Source organism: Malania oleifera, chromosome 2 (genome assembly GCF_029873635.1).
Source record: "Malania oleifera isolate guangnan ecotype guangnan chromosome 2, ASM2987363v1, whole genome shotgun sequence".
Classification (NCBI taxonomy): Eukaryota; Viridiplantae; Streptophyta; class Magnoliopsida; order Santalales; family Ximeniaceae; genus Malania; species Malania oleifera.
Genome location: NC_080418.1, coordinates 43628028 through 43653599, shown reverse-complemented (window position 1 = coordinate 43653599; position 25572 = coordinate 43628028). Strand labels below are relative to the sequence as shown.

Sequence of the window (25572 nt, the reverse complement as noted above, 5' to 3'; positions counted from 1 at the left end):
AGTGTAAGTTTACGTGAAAACGATCATTTTGATGCTTATATGACGATCTAAGGAAAACGTATAAGGAAAAGTATATGTATGTTTATCATTAAATATTTTTACAGTTTTAAAGTTAAAAGTTTAATTTAGCAGTTATAGTATATGATTTAAAAATTTACTGTTGAAATTGATGACAAAAGTTTTATGCAGAAATTGTTAAATTTATGTTTATTCTAAAAGAAATCTTGAAGTTATAGTATTCATTATTGTTTTACGAAATTCTTAAAAAACTCATTTTGGCCACACACTAATAATAATCTTATTTACTTACTGAGCGTCGTCTCATCCCAATCATATTTTATTTCAGATAACTCTGAAGGACATGTCGGGAATCAGGCTTAGCAAGCATGCGGGTGGGGGATTAGAAAAATAAAGATTAATTAGAAATATTAGTATGGTTTCAGATATTTATGTTTGTGTAATTTTCCTTCTTTTGAAATAAATGATTGTAATATGGAATATTAGTGCTCTGGTTTAATAAAAATTGAGTTTATTTGCTTCCGCTGTAAATTAGTAGTAAAAAGTTAATATCCCAGGCCCCTCGGGGTCGGGGTGTTACATTTGGTATCAGAGCAATAGGTTATAGGTTCTGTAGACTTTAAGAAATAATTTTACCAGAGCATAGGCATAACCATGATGTGGGTAAGAACGGGTAAATTAGGATGTTTTTCTTTTACCTATAAATTTGATAAAATTTTAAAAAAATGAGGTTATGATTTTAAAATAACTCTAGTCCTTCCCCTCAGAATGGACCCAAGGAACAACAACGTAAGTGTTGAAGGAAACGAGAATAATACGAGTACTCGCAATGGAGAAGACATCAATGCTACTACAGTGTTGCGTGACGTGGCACAAGTCATGAAGGAACTTCTGCGGAACTCCAAGGATCGGAATGATCCACCAACCCATGGAGGTTGTACGGTTGAACAGTTCAATCGAATGCACCCTCCGACCTTTGAGGGAAAAGCCGATCCAATTGCTGCAGAAGATTGGATGCAAGCAATGGAAGAAATACTACGAGTCCTTCATTGTACGGACGAACAGAAGGTGCTATATGCAGCCTATAAAATGATTGGTGAAGCCAAACGATGGTGGAACTCGAAAAAGTTACTCTTGGAGGAAGGACCAGATCCAACCGTCCTTACGTGGGAGCGTTTTAAGGAAGTCTTCTTTGAACGATTTTTCCCCAAAACCACCAGAGATGCTAAAGCCAGGGAATTTTTGGAGTTGAAACAAGGAAATATGAATGTACAACAATACGCAGCAAAGTTCATTGAATTATCTCGTTTTGCATCTTATTTGGTTCCAGACGAATCAAAGAAAGCTCGAAAATTTGAAGAAGGATTGACCTCAAGGATTTATGAGATGGTAACAGTATTCGAGCTCGAAGACTTCTCCCAATTGGTGAACAAAGCAACGAAGGCAGAAGAAAGTCTACAAAGGAGTGCGGAGATATCCGAGCAGAGAAAGAGGCCCATGCCACAAGGGTCTCACCCTGGTAGAAATCAAGGACCTTGGAAAAGGAGCAACAACAACAACAGCAATAGTAGCAGCAGCAATGTGGGGCGAGGACAAACAGCGAGAAACCCAAACAATGCACAAGGCACCCCTTGTCCAAAATGCAAAAAATTACATGGGGGAGAGTGTCGAGCCGGACTAGGGGTATGTTATCGGTGCGGTGAACCTGGTCACATGCAACGAGAATGCCCACAAAATCAACAAAGAGGAGGCAACCAGGCACCTCGAAGCAACAATCAACAGAACACCACTCAGGCACGTGTCTATGCCCTCACTCCAGGAGATGCCGAAAATACTAGTGATGTGGTGACAGGTATTATTCCCATATTCTCCAAGAAAGCAGTAGTATTATTTGATTCTGGAGCCACACACTCCTTTATATCTACAGCTTATGTTAAAATATGCGGGGTAGAGACTCAGCCATTAGAGACTGAGTTATCGGTGGGTACACCAATGGGAACGTCGGTAGTATGTAAAAAAATACTTAAAGGCTATCCAATTTGTATTGAGGAAAGAATACTACCGGCTAACTTGGTAGTATTTAATATGCACGGGTTTGACGTAATTCTTGGGATGGACTGGCTAACTTCTAGTTATGCTAGTATAAATTGCTATAATAAGGAGGTGGTGTTTAGACCTCCTGGAGAACAAGAATACAAGTTCAATGGAACTCGTGTATACCCTTCACCACAAATATTGTCGGCAATCCAGGCAAAGAGATTACTCTTGAATGGATGTCAAGGGTACCTAGCATGTGTGGTGGAGGCACCAAAGGAAGAGTTGAAGCTCGAGGATATCCCAATAGTAAGGGAATTCTCGGATGTATTCCCCGAGGATTTACCTGGGCTACCTCCTGATCGCGAAATCGAGTTTGTTATCGACCTACTACCAGGGACGACACCGATATCTAAAGCTCCATACAGAATGGCACCAGTAGAATTGAAAGAACTGAAGGAACAATTACAAGAGTTGCTGGACAAAGGATTCATCAGACCCAGCGTGTCACCATGGGGAGCACCAGTACTGTTTGTTAAAAAGAAAGATGGATCGATGAGAATGTGTATTGATTATCGGGAAATAAATAAAGTGACCATTAAGAACAAGTACCCAATACCTCGCATAGATGACTTGTTTGATCAACTCCAAGGAACACAAGTCTTCTCTAAAATTGACCTCCGATCAGGGTACCATCAAGTGAAAATCAAATCAGAAGATGTTCCAAAGACCGCATTCCGAACGAGATATGGTCACTATGAATTTTTAGTCATGCCATTTGGACTGACCAATGCTCCTGCTGCTTTTATGGACCTTATGAATAGGGTTTTTCATGAATATCTAGATCAATTTGTGGTGGTCTTCATTGATGATATTTTGATTTATTCAAAAAGCCCCCAGGAACATGAGAACCATTTGAGGCTAGTACTCAAAATACTAAGAGAAAAGAAACTCTATGCCAAACTTACGAAATGTGAGTTCTGGCTAGAAAGAGTTGCATTCTTAGGGCACGTGATATCTAAGGATGGTATTTCTGTGGACCCAAGTAAAATAGAGGCAGTAGTGGATTGGCCGAGACCAAAGAATGTTCATGAGATCAGGAGTTTCTTAGGTCTGGCAGGATATTATCGTCGATTTGTGGAAGGGTTTTCTAAAATATCTGGTCCTCTGACGAGATTGACAAGAAAGAATGTGAAGTATGAATGGACTGATGAATGTGAGCAAAGCTTTCAAGAATTAAAGCAACGACTCATCACTGCCCCGGTGCTGACAATTCCATCAGGAGAAGATGGTTTTGTGATCTACAGTGATGCATCTCGGAAAGGGCTCGGGTGTGTATTAATGCAACAGGGGAAGGTCATTGCATATGCTTCTCGACAACTCAAGGACTACGAGAAGAATTATCCCACACACGATTTGGAGCTAGCAGCTGTGGTATTTGCATTAAAGATCTGGAGACACTATCTCTATGGTGAAAGGTGTGAGATTTTCACAGACCATAAAAGTCTCAAATACTTTTTCACACAAAAGGAATTAAACATGAGACAGAGAAGATGGTTAGAATTAATCAAAGATTATGATTGCGCCATCAACTATCACCCAGGAAAAGCCAACGTGGTAGCAGATGCATTAAGTCGAAAGTCAATGAATGCGTCAGTCTCGGCAATGGTGACACAACATCAAATTATGATGGACCTGGAAAGATTTGGTGTGGAAATAGTAGAAGGAAATCATCAAGCTCTTATTGCTAATCTGGTAATCCAACAGACCTTACAAGAAAAGATTAAGGCTACACAGATGGAAGATGCAGAGCTAGTAAAGATTATGGGTAAGGTACAGAGTGGACTGAAGGGAGACTTTAACATCTCTGACGATGGAGTTTTGAGATTCCAAACTAGATTGTGTGTGCCCAATGACAAAGATATCAAAAGAACAATCTTGGAAGAAGCTCATCGATCTCTTTATACAGTGCATCCGGGAAGCACGAAGATGTATAGGGACTTGAGAGAGTCTTTTTGGTGGAATAACATGAAGAGGGAGATTGCACAATTTGTGGAACAGTGTCTTACTTGTCAGCAAGTAAAGGCTGAGCACCAGAGACCAGCAGGACCACTGCAACCACTCCACATTCCTGAATGGAAATGGGAGCACATCTCCATGGATTTTGTAACTGAGCTACCTCCAGCACTCTATGGACAGAACGCCATCTGGGTGGTTGTTGATCGTCTAACAAAGACCGCTCACTTTATTCCAATCAAAGTTAACTACTCTATGACCAAGCTTGCAGAATTATATGTTCAAGAGATAGTTAGACTACATGGCGTGCCCGTTTCTATCGTATCAGATCGAGATCCACGATTCACATCACAATTTTGGAAGAGTTTGCAAAGAGCCTTGGGATCACAACTTACCTTCAGCACAGCATTTCATCCTCAAACTGATGGACAGTCAGAGAGAACCATTCAGATATTGGAGGATATATTGAGAGCTTGTGTACTGGATTTCAAAGGAAGTTGGATTCAGTATCTACCGTTAGTTGAGTTCGCCTATAACAACAGTTATCAGTCCAGCATAGAGATGGCACCGTATGAAGCGTTATATGGCCGAAAGTTTCGATCCCCATTATATTGGGATGAGGTTGGCGAACGACGAATTTTAGGTCCCGAGATTATACAAAGAACCTCTGAGAAAATTAAGCTCATCCGAGACAAAATAAAAACCGCTCAAAGTCGGCAAAGGAGCTATGCGAATACCCGTCGACGTGAGTTGGAGTTTGAGATGGGGGATAAAATATTTTTAAAAGTAGCTCCAATGAAAAGAATCATGAGGTTTGGGAAGAAGGGCAAACTAAGCCCCAGGTATATTGGACCATTCGAGGTATTGGAGAAGATTGGTCCAGTCGCTTACAAAATTGTCTTACCTCCTGCACTATCGAGAATTCATGATGTATTTCATGTCTCAATGTTAAAGAAATACGTCCCAGACCCTTCTCATGTGATAAGTTATGAGTTGTTAGAAGTTAGTGACACTCTATCATATGAAGAAGTACCAATCCAGATTTTAGACAAGAAGGATCAGGAGTTGCGCACAAAGAAGATTTCACTGGTAAAAGTGCTCTGGCACAACCACGACATTGAAGAAGCATCATGGGAGCTAGAAGCAGAAATACGCCAGAAATACCCACATCTTTTCGACGATAGCAGGATCGGGTAAAAGCACAACATTATACAAGGTACTCATTTAAATCTTTGTAAATTTCGAGGACGAAATTTTTATAAGGAGGGGAGGATGTAATAACCCAAGAAAAAAAAAATGAATAATAATAATAATAGTTAGTATTAAAAAAAAAAGAAAGTGTTTCTCTGTTAGGATCCTTGATTCCATGTTTGATGCCTAAGAAAGACCTTGTCTAAGCGAGTGCTCAGAGACCATTGCGGCTCAGTCGCTCCCTGGAGGTCGGCCTGGTCAAAATGGAATTTCATAGGATAAACAGAGTAGACACTGTTTATATACGTAAATATGTACATAAAATAATGTTTTGACTGACATAATTTGTAGAAATATATGATAAAATAATAATAATGTAAGTATCATATGCGGGGCCCACAAGACTGTGTGGGGCCCACATGAGTCCCGAAGCCGTATGGAGGTTTACACGAGTCTCGAAACTATTTAGGATGCATAAAATCGTATAAGAATTATTCGAGTTACGTAGGATCCATTCGGGTCTCGAAGTTGTGTGGGGCCCACAAGACCGTGTGGGGCCCACATGAGTTTTCAAAATTCAAATTAAATTCTTGTTCAAAAATAAATAATAAAATAAATAAATACTAAAAATAGTTTAAAAGTAATAACAATGATAATAATGATTAAGAAAAATAATAAATAATAAAATAATTAATTAACTAATTGATTAATTAATTAGGTAAGTAATTAATTAAGAATTTATTTAATGGGAATGGTGGCAAGCACTCCCACATGGCCTCCATCCCCATCCCATACTCAACCCATACCTTGCCCATCCTTTGCCCATTCTTTAATTTTTAAAATTATAATTTCACCCATCTCCCCACATTTTTACAAATTCCATTTCTTCCCCAAAATTTTCCTATAAATAGGGAGCTCTCAACCTTCATTTTTCACAACAATTTTCCAAGGAAGAGAAGGATTAGTGAGTGAAAGAATTTGTGGTGGAGAGAGAATTTTTGAATAAATTCTCAATCACCCACTTTTTTCCGATCTCATTTCTTAAAGATAATTATTGTGTTCGTAGCACACGGTAAAAGAAGAAGGTAAGTAAATTTTGATTATGTTAGTATCTTTTTATTTTAAATTCATACCCGAGTTTATTTTGTACGTAAATTTTAATTATGTCAATTAGTTCCACAAAATTTTCATGAGTTTATTTTCACGCATATTTAATTATACCAGTTCTATCTTTAATATACTTGCATCTATTTTTTTGGGTTAAGAAATGTTCCAATCCCCTCGGGTAAATTTTCAGCATTTCTTTCTATTCAAAAATAAAATTATATATATATTTTTAACACAAAAATTGTGTGGCATGAGTTTATTTCTACGTTACATTTTTTATGTAAATATGAGTAAAGATAAGATTTTCACGATATTATTTTAAATTGCATAAATGATAATAAGATGATTTTCAAACCCCTTATGGCAACGAAAGTTCAAAGTTACAGATGCTCGGTACCGCAGCTTAAAGTTTATACGGATCAGAGTGCACCCACACTGTTTACAGAGTGGTTATTTATGTTAGTGGATTTCTCCTGAGTGCACACCTGGTTTAAGTCCAGGACTTAATAAGGAAAATCTCACTTAAAGTTTACGTACGTTGATTTAGTTTGGTCGGCCAGCCAGCTAAGTCCAGTCTTCGGACCGCACAACCCAGTCATGGGGGTAAACATGACTTACGGCAAACAGGCCTAAGGGTGGGTTTTTACAATATATGTTTATACATATTTAATTACGTGTACAAAGTTACTGATAATTTAAAGGAAAAGTGTAAGTTTACGTGAAAACGATCATTTTGATGCTTATATGACGATCTAAGGAAAACGTATAAGGAAAAGTATATGTATGTTTATCATTAAATATTTTTACAGTTTTAAAGTTAAAAGTTTAATTTAGCAGTTATAGTATATGATTTAAAAATTTACTGTTGAAATTGATGACAAAAGTTTTATGCAGAAATTGTTAAATTTATGTTTATTCTAAAAGAAATCTTGAAGTTATAGTATTCATTATTGTTTTACGAAATTCTTAAAAAACTCATTTTGGCCACACACTAATAATAATCTTATTTACTTACTGAGCGTCGTCTCATCCCAATCATATTTTATTTCAGATAACTCTGAAGGACATGTCGGGAATCAGGCTTAGCAAGCATGCGGGTGGGGGATTAGAAAAATAAAGATTGATTAGAAATATTAGTATGGTTTCAGATATTTATGTTTGTGTAATTTTCCTTCTTTTGAAATAAATGATTGTAATATGGAATATTAGTGCTCTGGTTTAATAAAAATTGAGTTTATTTGCTTCCGCTGTAAATTAGTAGTAAAAAGTTAATATCCCAGGCCCCTCGGGGTCGGGGTGTTACAGATTTACCTTGAAATTGGGGCAGCTGACCCCATACACACATTGATTTATTTTGAAACTAGGGCAGCAGATCCCAGGGACAAGTGGATTCATTCATTGAAAACAGGACCTTACACCCAAGTGCATTTCCCCAATAGAGTAACCATTTCCCAAACTTTGATTTCATACCTTATTATTACTTGAAGTGGCTCAAATCATTGTATCCGCTACGACTCGGATTCTTACATTCGCAGCAAGCTATTATTGTGTCTTATGGCTTGAATCATCATATCCACTACAGTTTGAATTCTTACATTTGAAGTAAGCCATCATTGTGTCGTGTCGCTCGGATCATCGTATCCGTTATTGCTCGGATTCTTACACTCGCAGCAAGCCATTATTGTGTCTTATGGTTCAGATCTTCGTATCCACTACGACTCGAATTCTTACATTCGAAGAAAGCCATCATTGTGTCGTGTGGCTCAGATCATCATATCCGCTACAACTCAGATTCTTACATTCACAGCAAGTCATTATTGTATCTTATGGTTCAGATCATCGTATCCGCTACAGCTTAGATTCTTACATTCAAAGCAAGTCATCATTATGTCGTATGACTCGGATCATCGTATCCGCTACGGCTCGGATTCTTACATTCGCAGCAAGCCATTATTGTGTCTTATGGCTCGGATCATTGTATCCGCTACAACTTAGATTCTTACATTCGAAGCAAGCCATTATTGTGTTGTGTGGCTCAGATCATCGTATGCGTTACGACTCAGATTCTTACATTCACAGCAAGTCATTATTGTGTCTTGTGGCTTGGATCATAGTATCTGCTACTGCTCGGATTCTTACATTCTAAGTCATCATCGTGTCCTATGGTTCGGATCATTGTATCCGCTACGGCTAGGATTCTTACATTCATAGCAAGCCATCATTGTGTCTTGTGGCTCGAATCATCATATCTACTACGGCTTGGATTCTTACATTCGCAGCAAGTCATCATTGTGTCCTTTGGCTCGGATCATCATATCCGCTATGGCACGGATTCTTACATTCGAAGAAAGCCACCATTGTGTCGTGTGGCTTGGATCATCATATCCTCTATAGCTCAAATTCTTACATTCGAAGTAAGCCATCATCGTGTCCTATGGCTCGGATCATCGTATCCGCTACAGTTCGGATTCTTACATTCACAGCTTGCCATCATTGTGTCGCATGGCTTAGATCATCGTATCTGCTACGGCTCGGATTCTTACATTCGAAGCAAGCTACCATTGTGTCGTATGGATCGGATCATCGTATCCATTGCGGCTCGGATTCTTACATTCGAAACAAGCCATTATTGTGTCGTGTGACTTGGATCATCGTATCCGCTATGACTCAGATTCTTACATTTGAAGCAAGTCATCATTGTGTCTTGTGGCTCGAATCATTGTATCCGCTACGGCTCGAATTCTTACATTTGAAGCAAGCTACCATTGTGTCGTATGGCTCAGATCATCATATCCGCTACGACTCAGATTCTTACATTTGGAGTAAGTTATCATTGTGTCCTATGGCTCGGATCATTGTATCTGCTATGACTTAAATTCTTACATTCGCAGCAAGTTATCATTGTGTCATATGGCCTAGATCATCGTATCCGCTACGGTTCGGATTCTTACATCCAAATCAAGCCCCCATTGTTTCATATGACTCAGATCATCATATCCACTACGGCTCGGATTCTTACATTCGAAGCAAGCCATTATTGTGTTTCATGGCTCGGATCATTGTATAAACTACGACTCGGATTCTTACATTCGCAGCAAGCCATCCTTGCGTACCTTAACCTAGATTCTTACATTTAGTGCAATACCTCGCTACATACTTCCACCAGGATTCTTACATTCGGTGCAAATCATCCTTGGTTGGTAGAAATAAACAACACTTGATTAACTTGAAAGCCATAGGTAGTTGTTTGGCGTGGTTAAAATAGGTGTCTTTTATCTTTACATGCTTGTTACTACAAAAATCGTAAGAGAGTTCCTACTGTTACATTGAAGCAATAAAATCTACAAAGAGAGGTAGCTGTAGACATCTTATTTTTACCCGAGCCAAATATAACAAAGGGGTTACTATATTATTATTATTATTTTTATTTTTATTACTACTACTACTACTACTACTACTACTTTACTATTATTATTTTTATTATTATTATTATTATTATTATTATTATTTCTATTATTATTATTATTATTATTATTATTATTATCATTATTTTAAATATTATTACTATTATCATTGTTTTTATTATTATTACCTTATTACTATTATTATTAATATTATTATTGTTGTTATTATTATTATTATTATTATTATTATTACAGAAAATAAAAAAAAAGTGCAAAATAAAAAGAAAAAACAAAGGGGGCCGGCACATGCTAGGGTTTTGAAATTTTTTTTTATAAAGGCAGGGGATACTCGCACACTAGAGGAGGCAACCGCAAAAGTAAAAAAAAAAAAAACTCTCTCATCTCTTTTGTTCTCTCCATCTCCTACGCACAGCCCCCTCACGGCCAGCCTCGCTACAACCGTCAGCCACAGCCCGCACCACCTCCCTCTTCTCTCCCTCTCATTCTTACACCACCATAGCCTCTCCATTTTCTTAGCCACTCGCCTCGGTTCTCGAACTTAGCAACTCACGCTCAGCCATGAGAAGCCCTCCAGAAAGCCACCCTCACTCTCATTCGCCCCCGTCAACTCCTCACAGTCACTCAGAAAACTCAAACAGCTGTCGGCGGAGCAGCAAGCCGCTGCTCTAGTCAGCATCTCACGACATCTCCGACGAACCTGCGACTCCAGCAACACCCCTCGAACCAGCCCTTATGGCCCTGTAACCCTTACGCACGCACAGCAGCCTCCGCACACGCGACAAACCGCCATCGCTCACCGTCAACGTCCCCCACGCTGTCCATCTCCGCAGCCAACCCACGACTAGCATCTCACAGAGCCGTAACACATCTGGCCACCCCTTGCTCCGGTAGTACCCACGGTAACCCCCATTGCCTGCAAGCCACGCACAAACATATGCACTCCAGACCTGCACACACAAACACACACTCACACACACAGCAAACCACACACTCACAGGTATGTCTTGTTTTGTATATATATTATGTTATTTCATTGTAAAAACAAAACAAAAACAAAAAAAAAAAACTTTGTTTATTGTGAAGATGTTCTGTATATATTATTATTATTATTATTGTAGTCTTGTTTTACTAACTGGGTTGTTCTCATTTTTGTAGGGTTTTTGTTGGAGCTCTTTCCCACGTTTAAAGTGTCAATTTTTATTAGATTTTGATTATTGTCATGTTATTGTGTTCATGTGATAACTTATTATAGTATCTTTAGTATATTAGCATATATAACTATTGTGATATTTTTAGTATTTTAATATATAGGGTATTACTTATTATGGTATCTTTAGTATATTAGCATATATAACTTATTGAGGTATTTTTAGTATTTTAATATATACGGTATTATTTATTATGGTAATTTTAGCATTTTAGTATTATGTTAGTATATTATATGTTTAGTATTATAGTGTTACATTATGTATATGGTATTACCTTTTATAGTATCTTTAGTGTATCCTAATATATATAGTATTATGATATTTTATCATTTATTTTGGTATTTGTTTTAGTATATATGTATTATTATTATTATTATATATATTGTGTTAGTTTAGTATCTTGGTTTATTATCCTATTATTACGTATTAAAACCTCCTAGAGAATTTTGAAAATATTTTCAATTATTTATGAAAATTCTCTAAATTTTGAAAATAAATCTGGGAGCTATTTTTGTAAAATATTTTCTCGATTTTTATCCCTATGATTTCGAAAAGCGGTACGAACTTTCGGGCTTCACGCACCTTTAGTTGTGAGGGAATATATATTATGTATATTTTTGTAATTAATTTCTTTGCTTATATATTTTGTAAATTCACAAAAGGAGTAACATACAAGGCTTTTTAAATTTACTTTCAAATAATTTCGTAATTAATTAGGTACCTTTCGTAAGAATGGGCGCGTAGGGGGTACTCATTCCTTCCTTTCACGTAACCGAACTTCTAATCCCGGTTTTGGTAATGCAGACCAATTCTACCCTTAATGAGATAGTACTCAAGTGCTCTAACCACACTAAAAGGTTATTGGTGACTCCATTACACCGTTTTTCCCAAAAATTTAAATCACAATTTTTATTTCGCCGACCCCGGGACACACACACTCCGGGACGTCGTGACACCTATACCTTTTTTTTTTTTGAAAAAAAAAAATAGTGGTAGTGAAGAAAAAATTACAAAAATAATATAAATTATTTGTTATATATTAAAAATATTTGAGCATATGAAAATAATCAAATTAAAAACATCATTACATATATAAATTTTAAAATTTTAAAATTATGATTCTAGTAAGTCTTAGTTGTAAATATTAGTATATTGGCGGGATTCTTATTTCACTTAGTAAAACTAACTAACATTAATTTACTAATTTTATTTTTTTGTATTAAATTTTATTGTTAGTATAAAATTTTAACTTTAAGTTCCTAATGAAGCACAAAATTTTAATTAGACACAATTCACCTCCCTTCTTAGATTTCTTTTGGGATTACATTTTTTTTTTTATTACATAGGAACTCCAGCCACCAACAAGCCCTTTGGACCCCCTGGTGCGGCACCAAACCTACGGATCAGCGTCCTCCCCCTAGGTCTCACTGATTAGGTAAAGTCCGGAATGCGGACACGACTTCCGTGTATCAGTTGGACGTTCGGCTAACCCGACCCCCGGGACACATCTCCATTACTATCCACGATCCCCGCTGACTCATAGAGAACTCTCACTATCCACAGTCCCCACTGGCTCACAGAGCGAACTCGCACCATCCATGGTCCCTGCTGGCTCCATGAGTGTATCTACCTGGAATTGAACCCCGATGCTCCTTCTTATGTGTTGATGCCTTTCCACCGCTCCATGCCTATGGGGGCTTGTATGTAAGTAATGTTTCAAATAGACTAAACTGTCTAATAGTGACATATGGCTACCAACATAATCACCTTAATTGTAGAGGGAAAATCCACTATTACACCTCCGCTCTTTAATGGGAATAAGTTCTTATTGGAAGATTTAGATGGGAGTATATCTTCAATCTCTTGAATTTGAAATATAAGATATCATCAAACTATGGTGAAAAAACCTGGAAACATATGGGATGAAAATGAAAAGCATCTACATACTCTCAATGCAAAGGCAATGACCACATACTTGTGCATTGTGTTGCAATGAATTTGATAGAGTTTTAACTAGTGATACTATTAAGTAAATTTGGCATAAAAGGTTACACACGAAATAATAAATGGGATAAGATTGTCTCAAGTTAACATGTTTGTTCATGAATTGAAAAAAATATATATATTAGAAATAGAGGTAATGACCATAAATGCTAAAGAAATTATGTCTCATGCTCTTACATCTACAAAGAAGAAGGAAGATATTGATCGAAGTGGAAAATTTTGTCAAGACAAAAAAGAGGTATATAACTCCTTTTCCTTTGATGATAGATCAACATACAAAGAATTATTTGATATTTTAATAAGATGCATTGATTTAAATCCATTGGTCTTAAATAGAAAGACTTCAAATAATGTTTGCCTGAGGTTTCATCCTTGTAAAATAAATTGATTTTGATTTTTGCTTGCCATTAATATGTTGTTTGAATGTAATTCAATTTGTACATGAATGATGTTTTTGTGTAATTCATTTTTGAATATTCATTGACATAATATGAATTTTATGCATTTTGTTCGTACATGACTATTTCACTCTTCCCCTATATTTTGAATGCTAAAGTGGGGGAAACAAGTGATTGAGAAATATAATGATATGATAATTTTTTTACTCGTAAATATAATGTTGTGAATATTGAATATTATGATTGTTATTGGTATTTAAATATGAAAATTGAAATATAAATTATTTGTAAGTAAAACTATTAGATACAATAGAAGCAAGATTATAGAAGTATAATATTGATGTTGTGTCTATGTTGGTTTTGAGGTTACTTATAAATTTAAGATTTATTTTTTAAGAATTATGATTAGATCTAGGGGTGAGTGTAATTCAGGGAAATCGGAATTAACCGAATTATCTAACCAATTTAGATCGGTTCGGTTTAGTTAATAAACATGTTCGGTTCAGTTCGATTATGGTTTTACCAAAGTTCAGTTAACTAGTTATCGGTTCGGTTAAGAGGAATATTAATTCGGTTAACCGAATTAATCAATTTAATAATTAATTAAAATTTAAATATAAATTAGTATATGTTAAATGCAGGATGGGGGAAAGGCAGAGCAGTGGCCAGGGCTAGGGTTTTGTTTATTGTTCGTGTCCACTGTCCTCGGCGCCACAACAAAGCCTCTGGGTCTGGGTTCTCCACTTCTCCTTCAGTCCTTCTCCACTTCTCAGTTCAGAGGAAGATTTGAGACATAAGGCATTTGCCGCCACTGTATATCATATAGGAGGAGCAGGAATAAATGCATAGTTGAATATCACTGATCTTAATTGTGATTTGATTACTTTTTGTGTTGTGGAGGATGTTAAAGCAGAACTTAGGGAGTTGGGAGACTTAGAAGGTTCAAAAGTTGTAGCTGTTTTTTTCCCTTTGAGTTTACATTCATTCTATATTCTTAGTAAAAAAATAAATAAAATGTGTGATTGCTTAGTAATATTGAGAAAACAAATAATATATATATGCAACAAGTGTATTTAATGTTGTTGATGTTAAGAATATTGAGAAAATGTGTGATTGCTTAGTAATATTTTGATGTTTTAATTAAATGTGATGAGATTATTATAATAAATTATAAAACAAAATTTTGATGAATGATAAAAAGAAAAAAATGAGCTTATGCTAAATGGATAAATGATGAAAATGTTGTCGATGAAATTGGGAATGTCATATAGTGAAATATTTATTGGGAGACCATGTTGAAATTTGAATACTTATGCATTGGTTAAGTAGAAGCATTTTTACCCATATGTTCAAAGGTGATTTTTCATCATTAAAATGAGAGAGATCACTAGCCCCAAGGTTCCATTAACTCGAATTTATCGATGACAAAACTCTTTTGACTAATGTTTTCAAATTTTATGATTCAACAAGTTTTTAACTAATCAAAATTGGACGAGAGCTTAAAGAACTTCTTTAGTTGTGTGTTAAAACTCCAAATATTTTATCACTTTATAGCACTAGCTAGCAATTAAAAACAAAAACCATAGAGTATTCTAGACTTGTTTCTATTTGAGGTAGTTACCTACCTCCTAAAGGGTGGTTTGGTCCCTAAAGACGATGAATTGGTGTAGGAGCTGATGTGTCTAATGACTTTATAACAACTAGTTGAAAGGTTGATCACCTTAGGGACTAATTGATTAAGCCAAAAGACTAAAACATTTGATCACCTCCTAGAGGATTGTCTAAGAACTAAAACGTTTTAATAGGTAAAAAGTATACTCATTTGACTACAAAGTCCATATATACCCTTTAAGCCTAAAGAAATACTAAAGAGGGACTATTGTTAAAATATTGCTTAAGCTTTCTAGTCTTTATCTTTCTCAAATCTCTATATTTTTTAATCCCTTTTTGACGAAAGAAAATCCAAAAATATCCATAACTTGATATTCTTACTCAAGTGTTTGTGACTCACACTTAATCTTTGAGTTGTATATTATTCCCTATGTGGATCATTTTCAATTGTATTCAAAATTATTGGTGTCGTTGTCATTGTCAAAGCAAGGGCATAGGGGGAAAGCAAATGGTAGAGCTTCGAGTGACTTGTTAGGGATGTGGAAGAGCGAAGAATAAAGTCACTCAAAGCTCCTTTGGCGCGCCCTAGCCTAGCGGTCCTCGCTTGCACAAGCAAGCATACCCTTATTTTCTTATTGTGTCGGCAGGCCTAGGAAAAGAGGTATGGTTAGATTAGAGGGAGGGGGACTATAGTTGAGGTTGAAAGAAAGTGAAAAACACTTATGATAGTTAAACCACTAAAAAATGTTTCCATCTTTCTTTCCCTTTATCTTTTTAATAGTTTTTCATTTGTGAAATTTTGCATGTGTTTATTTTAATTTGATTTAAATTTCTAATTAAGCACTATAATATTAATTAGCCTTAATTCACCACCTCTTAGGTTATCTTTAGGATGACAATCTCTTATGCTTCATCACATATCCTTCCATATTCCTCTTCATTTCTTTTCCCTCTTATCTTTTTTCTGTGTAATATCATTCAGACACATCTTTGGTTGTATATACATATTGTTGGTCTTACGAGGCCTAATATCCTATTTTGATGTTAACAAACAAATAGAACTTAACATGCTTTATTTAAGTGATGTATTTTCAGGACTCAATGATAAATGCAAGGTTAAAGAATTCATGAAAACTTATATTTCAAAGAAGGATGATCAATATGAAGCTTAAAGCATGGATTCGAAAATGGATTTAAAGATAAAGCTTGAAGATCATGAGAGCATGAGGATTAAAATAAAACTTGATGAAAGTTCAAAGAAAGATGAAACAAGTATAAAAGGCTCAAGGAATTCAAGAATTGAAAATTCGAAAGAGTTTAGGAAATTTCATGTAAGTATTTCAAAGAATTTCAATGTGGATGCATGAAACTCTTGGGTTAATTTAATGGACCTAGATACCTTTTAACATACTTGGAAAATATTATTATAAGGTCAAAAACTGTTTCAAAAAGGTTAGAATCATTTTTGGAATGAAAAGCACCAAAAAAAGGATTTCTTAATTGCTATCAATTTTTCTACATCTGCATTAATATACGTTTTTCTCCATCAAAACATATTTATTTTAAAATGTGTTCAACGTAAAAGTTTTATGATTTTCTCTTAGCTTTCATTTTACACCAATAACATCAAATTTGGAGTTACACAAAAAAAGTTATGACCAAAATATTGAAGGGTGCTGGAAGTTGATAGCATGACAGACGACTGTCAAGTACTTGACAGACGACTGTTTGTGCATTTTGAGATGCATGTCCATGTTTAGACAAGAGACTACTACCTTGCTGTCCCTTTAATTTAACTAGACAAACGACTGCAAAAAATGGACAGTCAACTGTCACGCGGCTGTTTTGAAATTTTTATAACGGTCAAATTTTTTAAATGAGGTTGTTTGGGGCTCAAACCTTGTGAAAACTTGGGAAATACTCCAAGTCACTTGGGCAATAAGTTAAATACTTGTCTACATCTATAAATAAGCCTCAAAGATCATTGAATTAATTAACTAAGAACCAAGAATCAAATTAAGCACTCAATACTCACTCAATTGTTCTCATCATCCAAAGGCTCTCAAGCTTACATATTGTGCACGAATTCAACTGAGTTTTTGTTGATCTTTTTCCACCGGAATGGTGCTACAAATTCTAAATCTTTCAATCATTGAAAGAATTAATCGGTGATATACTTCATTGAACTTCAAGTTAAATTACAATTGTTATTTACTTTGAAGTATAAAGTTCTAAATTGTTGTATTATTCAGATCTTGTAGGAGCAAATTATTTGTACACAAATATTTGATTTGTATTTTGTAGATTGACGATTCCAAGGGTTGTTTGGATCATTGGCTAAGCAAAGGGATATTGCTTAAAGAGGCAGACTCTAGCCTAATTGAAGGAGTGACCGAACGAGAGTACATCGTTTGGAGAGGCGGACTCTAGCCTACTGAAGGAGTGTGTAAATGGTATTGTTCCACCCGAAAAAGGAACTAAATTTAGTAATCCTTTGGTGGTTTCCCAAAGGCGAGGACGTAGGCTGGGTATAAGTCGAACCTCATAAAAATCTCGGTCTCACTCTCTCTTTCCCTTGCTCTTTTTATTTTCAGTACATATTTAAAATGGTGTGGATGGTTTAATTGGTAATCATACAAACTACGTAATTTAGAAGTTAAATAAACTCAAGGTTCAATTTTGATTTAGGATTGCAGAAACCGAAAGGGAGTACGTTGACTGATCAAACTTTTGTGGAAACCTCAAAAGGAAGTACGTTGGTTGGTTAACACCCAAAGAAAATTAACCAAGAGGTTATTTAAATTATGAGTTGTTGGGATTTGAGTTTTGGATTGCATTGAAGAAACCATTTCATATCTACAAGGCTTGATTCAAATTTATATACCCAGGGCTGACAACAAAAGTTGAAAATTGTAACTAATATATTAATTAAATTGTGGTTCAAAGGTTTAAAGTTTGATATTGATTGGAATGTATTTATATTTCAAAGAGCGCTGAATCTTGCAAGTTTTCATCAATCTAAATAGTGCTGCAGTTAACTTATACTTGACAAATCAATTGGTTGTTTGATTGAACCTAGTTTTGGTCATTTGTGTTGTAGTTATGGATTGAATTTTCCTTTTAAATATTTACTGTGTATTTGATAAAACAACAAGAAAACAAGAATTCATTAAAAAGAATTAAAAGATGTTATGGATTCTTGAAGAGAATTAAAAGAAATTTTAAAACCCAATTCACCCCCTCCCCTCTTGGGACTACACCTTACTTTTCAATTGGTATCAGAGTGAGGTTATAGCAAATCTTAATTAGTAGTTATAAAAAGATCCTAATGGTTCACTTAGGCGTAACTCCTTTTGGAGAGGGTCAATCCTCAACCTGGCCACCCATCTTTTGTGGTTTGAACTATACTTTTTAGAAAAAGAGAATGCAAATCTATCTTCAAACTATGAATTGAAAAGTTTGGGAGGTTGTCATGGAAGGTGGCCAAATTCCTTTTAAACTAGTAGATGGAAAACAAGTTCCCAAGAGAAAATTGATATGACAGAGTTAGATTATAAGATGCTGCAAGTTAATTCTAGTGCCATGAATGTCATATATTGTGCTTTAGATGCCAATGAATTTAATAGAATAATGGTTTGCAAATCAGCTAAGGAAATATAGGACAAATTAAAAGTAACATATGAAGGAACTATAAATGTTAGGGATAATATGATTGATATGATTACGAGTGAATAAGAAGCTTTTAAGAAGAAAAATAAAAAGGTCATGAAAGCCACTACTTGGGACAACATAAGTACTAGTAGTTCGGAATATGAATCAAGTGACCAAGGGGTTGCTTATACTTGCTTTATGGATTGGGACGATAAGGAAAGCTTCTCATTTAAATCCTCAAATAATTCTTGTAGTGATGAATCCAATGATGAGTGTCTGTCATCTTATGAAGAACTTCAAAAAGACTTATTCAAAGTTATAAAATGCTAATCAAAGTAACTAAACAAAACACTTCATTGAAAAACAAGAATGAAGGTATAATGAAAGAGTTATAATCTCTTAGAACTGTTGAAAGAGAAAAGGATTCAAGAATCAAGAAAATAGAAAGTAAGAATGAAGCAATGACAAAGGATTTAGAATACAAAAATCTTGCTGAAAAAGAAAAAGACTTGAAAATTAAAGAATTAGAATGCAAGAATGAAAAAAATGATAGAAGTCCTTTGATCCCTATCCTCTACGGTATATGAGAAATATATATATATATATATATATATATATATATATATATATTTCTGAATTAGAGGATAAAATAAGAAAATTATCTTTAGAATTAGAGAAATCACAAAAGAAGGTTTATAACAAGAAAAATATTGAAATAAATGATCTCAAAAATCAAGTTGAAGATAAAGAAAATATCATTTATAACTTTACAAAAGGAAAGCAAACTTTGACAAAATGATAAGCTCACAAAGAATGTCTCTAAAAAAAGAAGGCATTGGTTTTAATGGAATTGAAAATAAAAAGAAAAAAAAAATCTTTACATGGGCTATTTTTCGAAAACTTCCACAGATTATACTAGCACATCTTCTAATGCCTACACTAACACCGTATGCTATCAATGCAAGAAAAATGGGCATATAAAGTTTGAATATCCATTTAAGAGAAAATGGTATAAAAACTAAACAAGTATGGAGAGTAAAAGAAACATCATTTATTAAACCAACCAGACCCAAGAAAGTTTAGGTACCAAAATGAAAGGCTAGTTCATAAATGAAAAACTCCATGAATTAATTCATTCCCCTTTAAATGAAAAACTCTATGGATTATCATATCGTATAAATCACGGCATCTGTACCGGAATATCATATCGTATAAATCATGGCATCTGCGCCAGCATAAAACATAATATATTGAATCTTGATATTTCTATACTGTTAACGTATTTTATAAAAACTATAGTTCCTGTATCGTTTTTATGGTTTTTCTAAAAATTGTTATAACATGCTTGTTTTGGGAAATCATAGTATTTTGGTATAACATAATTTTCATAGAAAATCATACTCATGCCACACAAATGTGAATATTATTCTAAATATAAAATCTGAACTGAAACCATGTTTTCTGCTAAAATGTATAAAATCCATTTTCCTATTCAACGACACTATTCCCAAACACTGTATTACATCATACGTAATTTCTGAAAAATAAATGCTGTATAGTAATAAATAATTTCATGAAAATGCTCACTTAATTTATCCCTTTACTTGACTTATTGAGAAGCCCACAATCTAACCCAAAACTATGCCTATAGTATTCCCAGCTCAACACCCTAAAATTTACATTTTCCCTAACAAAACTTCAGTATTATTCCATTTACTACACTTTCCTCAGTTCAAAAATACCAAATACCCTATAAAATTTAAAATACCCAACTTACCCAAATTTTGGGATGATACCCAAGTTGGCCTAACCAACAATCTACTCTAACAAACTTGTAGAGAATCTTTCTAGGAGTAGCATGGCGGTTTCCAATCATCGAAGCCAGAAACCTAGAGAGAATGTGGGGAAGATGACTTTTAGAGAGAGAGAGAGAGAGAGAGAGAGAGAGAGGATTGCATGCAACATTTCTCGCTAAAACCTCGAATTCAGCATATTTATAAAGTGCCTCTTCGTCGATGAGTCACGTCACCTCGTTGACGAGATCAAAAAGGAGGTTCATCGATAAACACATCACTCTCATTGCTGAATTTCAGGCCCTGAAATCAACGCTCTGGGTAAATACTCTTCGCCGAGACACAAGTTCACGTCGACGAGCCCAAGAAGCCTATTCATCGACCAACGCACTACGTTTGTCGACGATACCCTACTGAGACCTCTTTGAAATTTCCTTTTCTCTCATTCCTTTAATTATTTAATTACTATAATTCTTCGGGTCTCTACAAGTGGTGACTCCAACTTCCTATTTTTTTTGAAAATCAAAATCATCATTTTTTATTCTCCTCCCCAGGGTACCTCACTCCCGAGACGTCACGATTATGCAGAGCACTTAGAGGACAGGAGGTCTACCATTGGGTATCTATTCACCTTTGTAGGAGGGCCTATTTTTTGGAGGTCTATGGTGCAGTTGCTCGTTGTTTTATGTACTACTAAATTGGAGTAAATTGCAGTGGTTGAGGCTGCCGAGGAAGCGTTGTGGCTTATAGGATTGGTAAAGGAGTTGGTTATCTAGTGAGGTGGAGTTCAACTGTATTGTGATAGTCATAGTGCAATCTATTTGGCGAAGAACCAGGTGCATTATACGAGGACAAAGCACATAGATGTGAGATTTCACAGGATCAGGGAATTGGTTGCGTATGGTGAACTACTACTTGAGAAGGTTTACACGTCTGAGAATGCAACTGATATATTGACAAAGCATGTTACGACAAACAAGTTCAAGCATTGCTTGGACTTGATCAACGTCTCCAGTTGCTAGATTGGAGGTATCCCAATATGCTATCCCAAGTGGAGCTGCGGGTTATGCTTTCGTATTTCTCTTAAGTGGTACTAAATATTTGCCATGGTGGAGATTTTTGGAGTATGTGGGTTACATTGAGTGGAATACATGCTCAAGGGAAAGCATGGTGAAGCAAGAAAATGGTAGTTGGGCTACAAGAAGAAACCGTTAAGAGTTTGGTCGATGGTTTGCTCTCAGAAGATAACCATCAATGATTTCCCTGAAATCGTCAACGGTTTGGTCAAACCATCAAAGGTATTGTTTGACACTGTTCACGGGATTTGAATCGAAAAGATTAGTAGATTGGAGATTTTGGACAATTTTCCTCCAAGGATCGCTACAGAAGTGTTTTATATACATTCTAAGTCTTCTATACACATAGGCTTAATATATAAACAATATTTGTAACCCTTGGTTGTAGCTTTGACGAATGATAGTGAAAACTAGTCGCTTGCTCCCGTGGACGTAGGGACATTGCCGAACCATGTAAATTCTCATGTCATGTGATTTTATTAATTTCATTTATTATTATTTTTGTGATTTATTGTTTATGTATTGTTTATCGTTTGTTGTTGCATTGCATGTTCCGATTCAATTTGTGTTTCCACAATGCATAGGTATACTCTTTGCACAGAAATATGTCTCTCATACTGGCCAATGGAAGGTCAAATCAATAGGATACGTGGGTGGATTGCAATGTCAAGTTAGCATTAAAAGTATAGGAGGGAGAATGGGAAAGACAAACTGGCTTTTTGGGCATACCATTGCATGTGGAATTTGTGGGGGAATTGGAATTGGGAGGGTGGACGAAGCAAAGACTAGGATTGAATTGGGGTTGGGCCAATGTGCATTGAGCAAAACTAGGAGTTAAATGAGCTTACAAGAATAGGATTTTAGCTGGACTTTCCAAATCAAACTCCAGTTGGAGTTCAATTGCAAAATTGAGAGTCCGATTGGGCCTTGATTCTATGGCTCCGATAAAAGTGAGTTATAGTACCTATTTTTGGATTTTCAATTTTTTATGTTTTTTTATAAAAAAATTTAAAAAATTTATTTTGATAGTGTCATGCAAAATCAATTTTCCTAATTTGAGACCCTTGAAAATTAAAAGGTATCAAAAAGGAAACTATGTTTCACTAAGCGATGCTCGAAACAAAATAGGGTGTCAATTGGCATCACAAAATCATAAATATAATTCGTCTAGATCCTATTATTAAGAAGTAACATCCCCTTAATTTAAGGAATGACTGATGTATAACTCCCTAAAAATGGAGGAGTAACTTCCCCATCAATATAAGGTATTATGGAGGTGCAACCCACACAAAATTATTGGGTAACTCCTTTATTAATATAGATCATTTAAAAGAGTAAGCTTATAAAAGGGAAAGGCGGGGAAAGGAAGGTAGGAAAGATTTATGATGGCCATACTTATCATGTTACTTCATTATCAACACTAACTAAAGCTTTTGAGAAGGCCATATGAGGTTAACTAGGGCCTCTTATGCTCTCTTTTTCCTCAGTTGTATGTTATTGCTAATGAGTTAAAAACATGGAAATTGAGCGTTGATTTTTTATGTCAGCATATATAAATGTGGCAGAGATTCTTATATATATATATGTGTGTGTGTGTGTGTGCATGTGTGTGTGTGTATAAACCCTTCAAATTGTGATGATTTTGATTTGGGAATTTTGATTATCGTCCACAAAAATTAGTTCTTTTTATTTAACATCCTAATTCTTTATTTGTAAAGTAGCATTAGACCCATATTTTTATTATTATTTTCCACAGACATTGTGATTATTCTCCACCAACATTGGAAATAGAGAGGTCTGAGTAGTATTGTGAGATCCATCCTTCGATGATCTTAACCTCGGCTTTTCGTTGCATGACCAACCATTCTGGATCGGTTCTTTGGTCTGCTATGAGTATATCCAAGCAATGAGATCCTGCAAAATAGAGTTTATATTAAGATATTTTCAAAGAATATATCATAGTCTCCCAGGACTTGCATAGGAAAATTTTTTTATTAGGTGTCTATTTATTTATTATCAATTATAATAATGATATGATATTCTTTTTTAATATTTTCAGTTTTTTCTTTTTCTAAAAAATGCCAATCACCCTTACATTTAATCGAAATTATAGGATGGGACATATATCCGACACTCTTTCCATCCAATAAAGAGTTGTAGTTGGTATCCCTATTGTTTTTTTTTTTTTATGACTAAATGGCCTATATGCTATATAGGTCATCTAATGGGTGCACTTTTTGCACACATGCTAGGTTCCACCATGTACCTCTACAATTAAGGAGGAGACAAGAAATTTAATTCCTAACATTGATTTTGATTTAACATTGTGCTCCCTCTTATTGTTTCCTCTCTAATGTTGTTTGAAACATTTGTATATAATGACATTGAAATTTATTTGATCCATATAATGAACAACAAAGTCATCTCAAGGCTTCGAATACAAAAAAGAAAGTTGAATAAATACGTGCATGATTGTTTATAGAAATGATTTTGTTAGTGCATAATATGATAGTTAGGATATATTTACTCTTGCAATAATCACTTTTTTCTTGTTGAATAAAAATAAAAAATAAAAAATAATGTTTATTGCCAATGCCAAAGAAAAAAATTTTGTAATTATATTATTAACTCTATTTGTAAACTCAATTGTCTATTATTTTTTGTTTTTACATTAATTAATATATTAAATCAAGATATTACGGCACCATTCCTCCAAAATAGGAAACCTAATTCATACCTTCATTAAAACAACATGTTATTATATTTGATGCACTGCTGTTTTTATTTTAAAGTTTGGTATTATTTACTTATTTTTAAAGAAAGAAAAATTCGTCCCTTTTTAGGTCGTTGTCTGCAATAAGAAACATGAAGGAAAAAACTAAATTAAAATAAAGTAGGTGAGAATTAACCTAATTCAAAGTCGCATATTACAATATTTGTTTATCTATGTTGAAAAGTGGTACGGGATGAGAGGTGGCAACCTCTCATTATGTATCTCGTGTATAGTAGGCCTCCAATTGATTAAAGAAAAAATATAAATAAATAAATAAATAAAATAAGCTTATCTTCATTTGTACAATACATCCCACGTCCTTAGTTCCATACCATTTTCTTTTATAAAAATTAAAAAAAAAAATTAAAATAACTTAAGATGAAAGAATCTACTACATACCATTAAGTGTGGAGATGGCAACAACACTATCTGATATATTCTGCAACACCCTGTAGCCCACCAAGCATGCATGCAAAAAAAAAAAAAAAAAAAATTCATAAACAGTTGGAGCATGTAAGTATTACATAAAATAATATACCCGCACTATTTTTTTTATTTTTTTTTATGAAAAATATTTTGTTTCCAAGCGAGATTGGTAAGATAATAAAATTTAACTATCCATTTTGACAGTATAGTATATTTCTTTTTCTTTCTTATAATTTTAAAGTTACCCGCCACTGCTATAAGGGTCTCTTAGCCCATTGGAGAAAATGATGTTACTTGCAAACTTTCGGAGGACCAACTGTATATTCTGCATTTAGCATAACAATTTTTTGAAATTATAGGATAGAATAAGGTTACATGAGAATTAAATATATATGGACACATTATAAATTAGCATCTAATTTCTAAATATGAATAAAGAAATATACATACATGACCTCCATAATTAGTTGTCACCCAATGAGGGCGGGGAGAGACCCCATAAACGCTCTTACAGTCCTCAATGAAGCTACTGAGATTAAATGGGGTTGGTGGATAGAGCATACTATCCTTTTCAGTAGCAATGTCTATGGGCATCACCATTTCGCTACAAGTCTATATAAAAAAAAAAAAAAAAAAAAAACATAATCGGTATTCATCAAATATATTTAATTAAATGAAAACATAATTCTTATTGAATTAATTAAGTACTCCAACAAGCAATTTCTTTCAAAAATATTTAACTGAACACTTATATGTACGAGATTGCTGGTCCAAGTAACAAAATAACAATTATAAATCTCATGCAAGGAGAGATAAAACTCATAAATATTTTAGAATAGGC

At 34.7% G+C, this 25572-nt stretch overlaps 1 protein-coding gene across 1 annotated transcript in view; it reads right to left on the bottom strand.

Moving 5' to 3' along the window:
* Positions 1 to 10468: 10468 nt before the first annotated feature.
* Positions 10469 to 25572, bottom strand: part of LOC131148157 (uncharacterized) — a 34744-nt gene continuing 19640 nt past the window's right edge. The window contains exons 6-10 of the mRNA XM_058097893.1: positions 25182 to 25343; positions 24977 to 25056; positions 24705 to 24754; positions 23313 to 23446; positions 10469 to 10738 (exon numbers count right to left, since the gene is read on the bottom strand). Of these exons, the coding sequence (XP_057953876.1) occupies positions 10469 to 10738; positions 23313 to 23446; positions 24705 to 24754; positions 24977 to 25056; positions 25182 to 25343 (696 nt within the window). The remainder of the gene's footprint in view (positions 10739 to 23312; positions 23447 to 24704; positions 24755 to 24976; positions 25057 to 25181; positions 25344 to 25572) is intronic.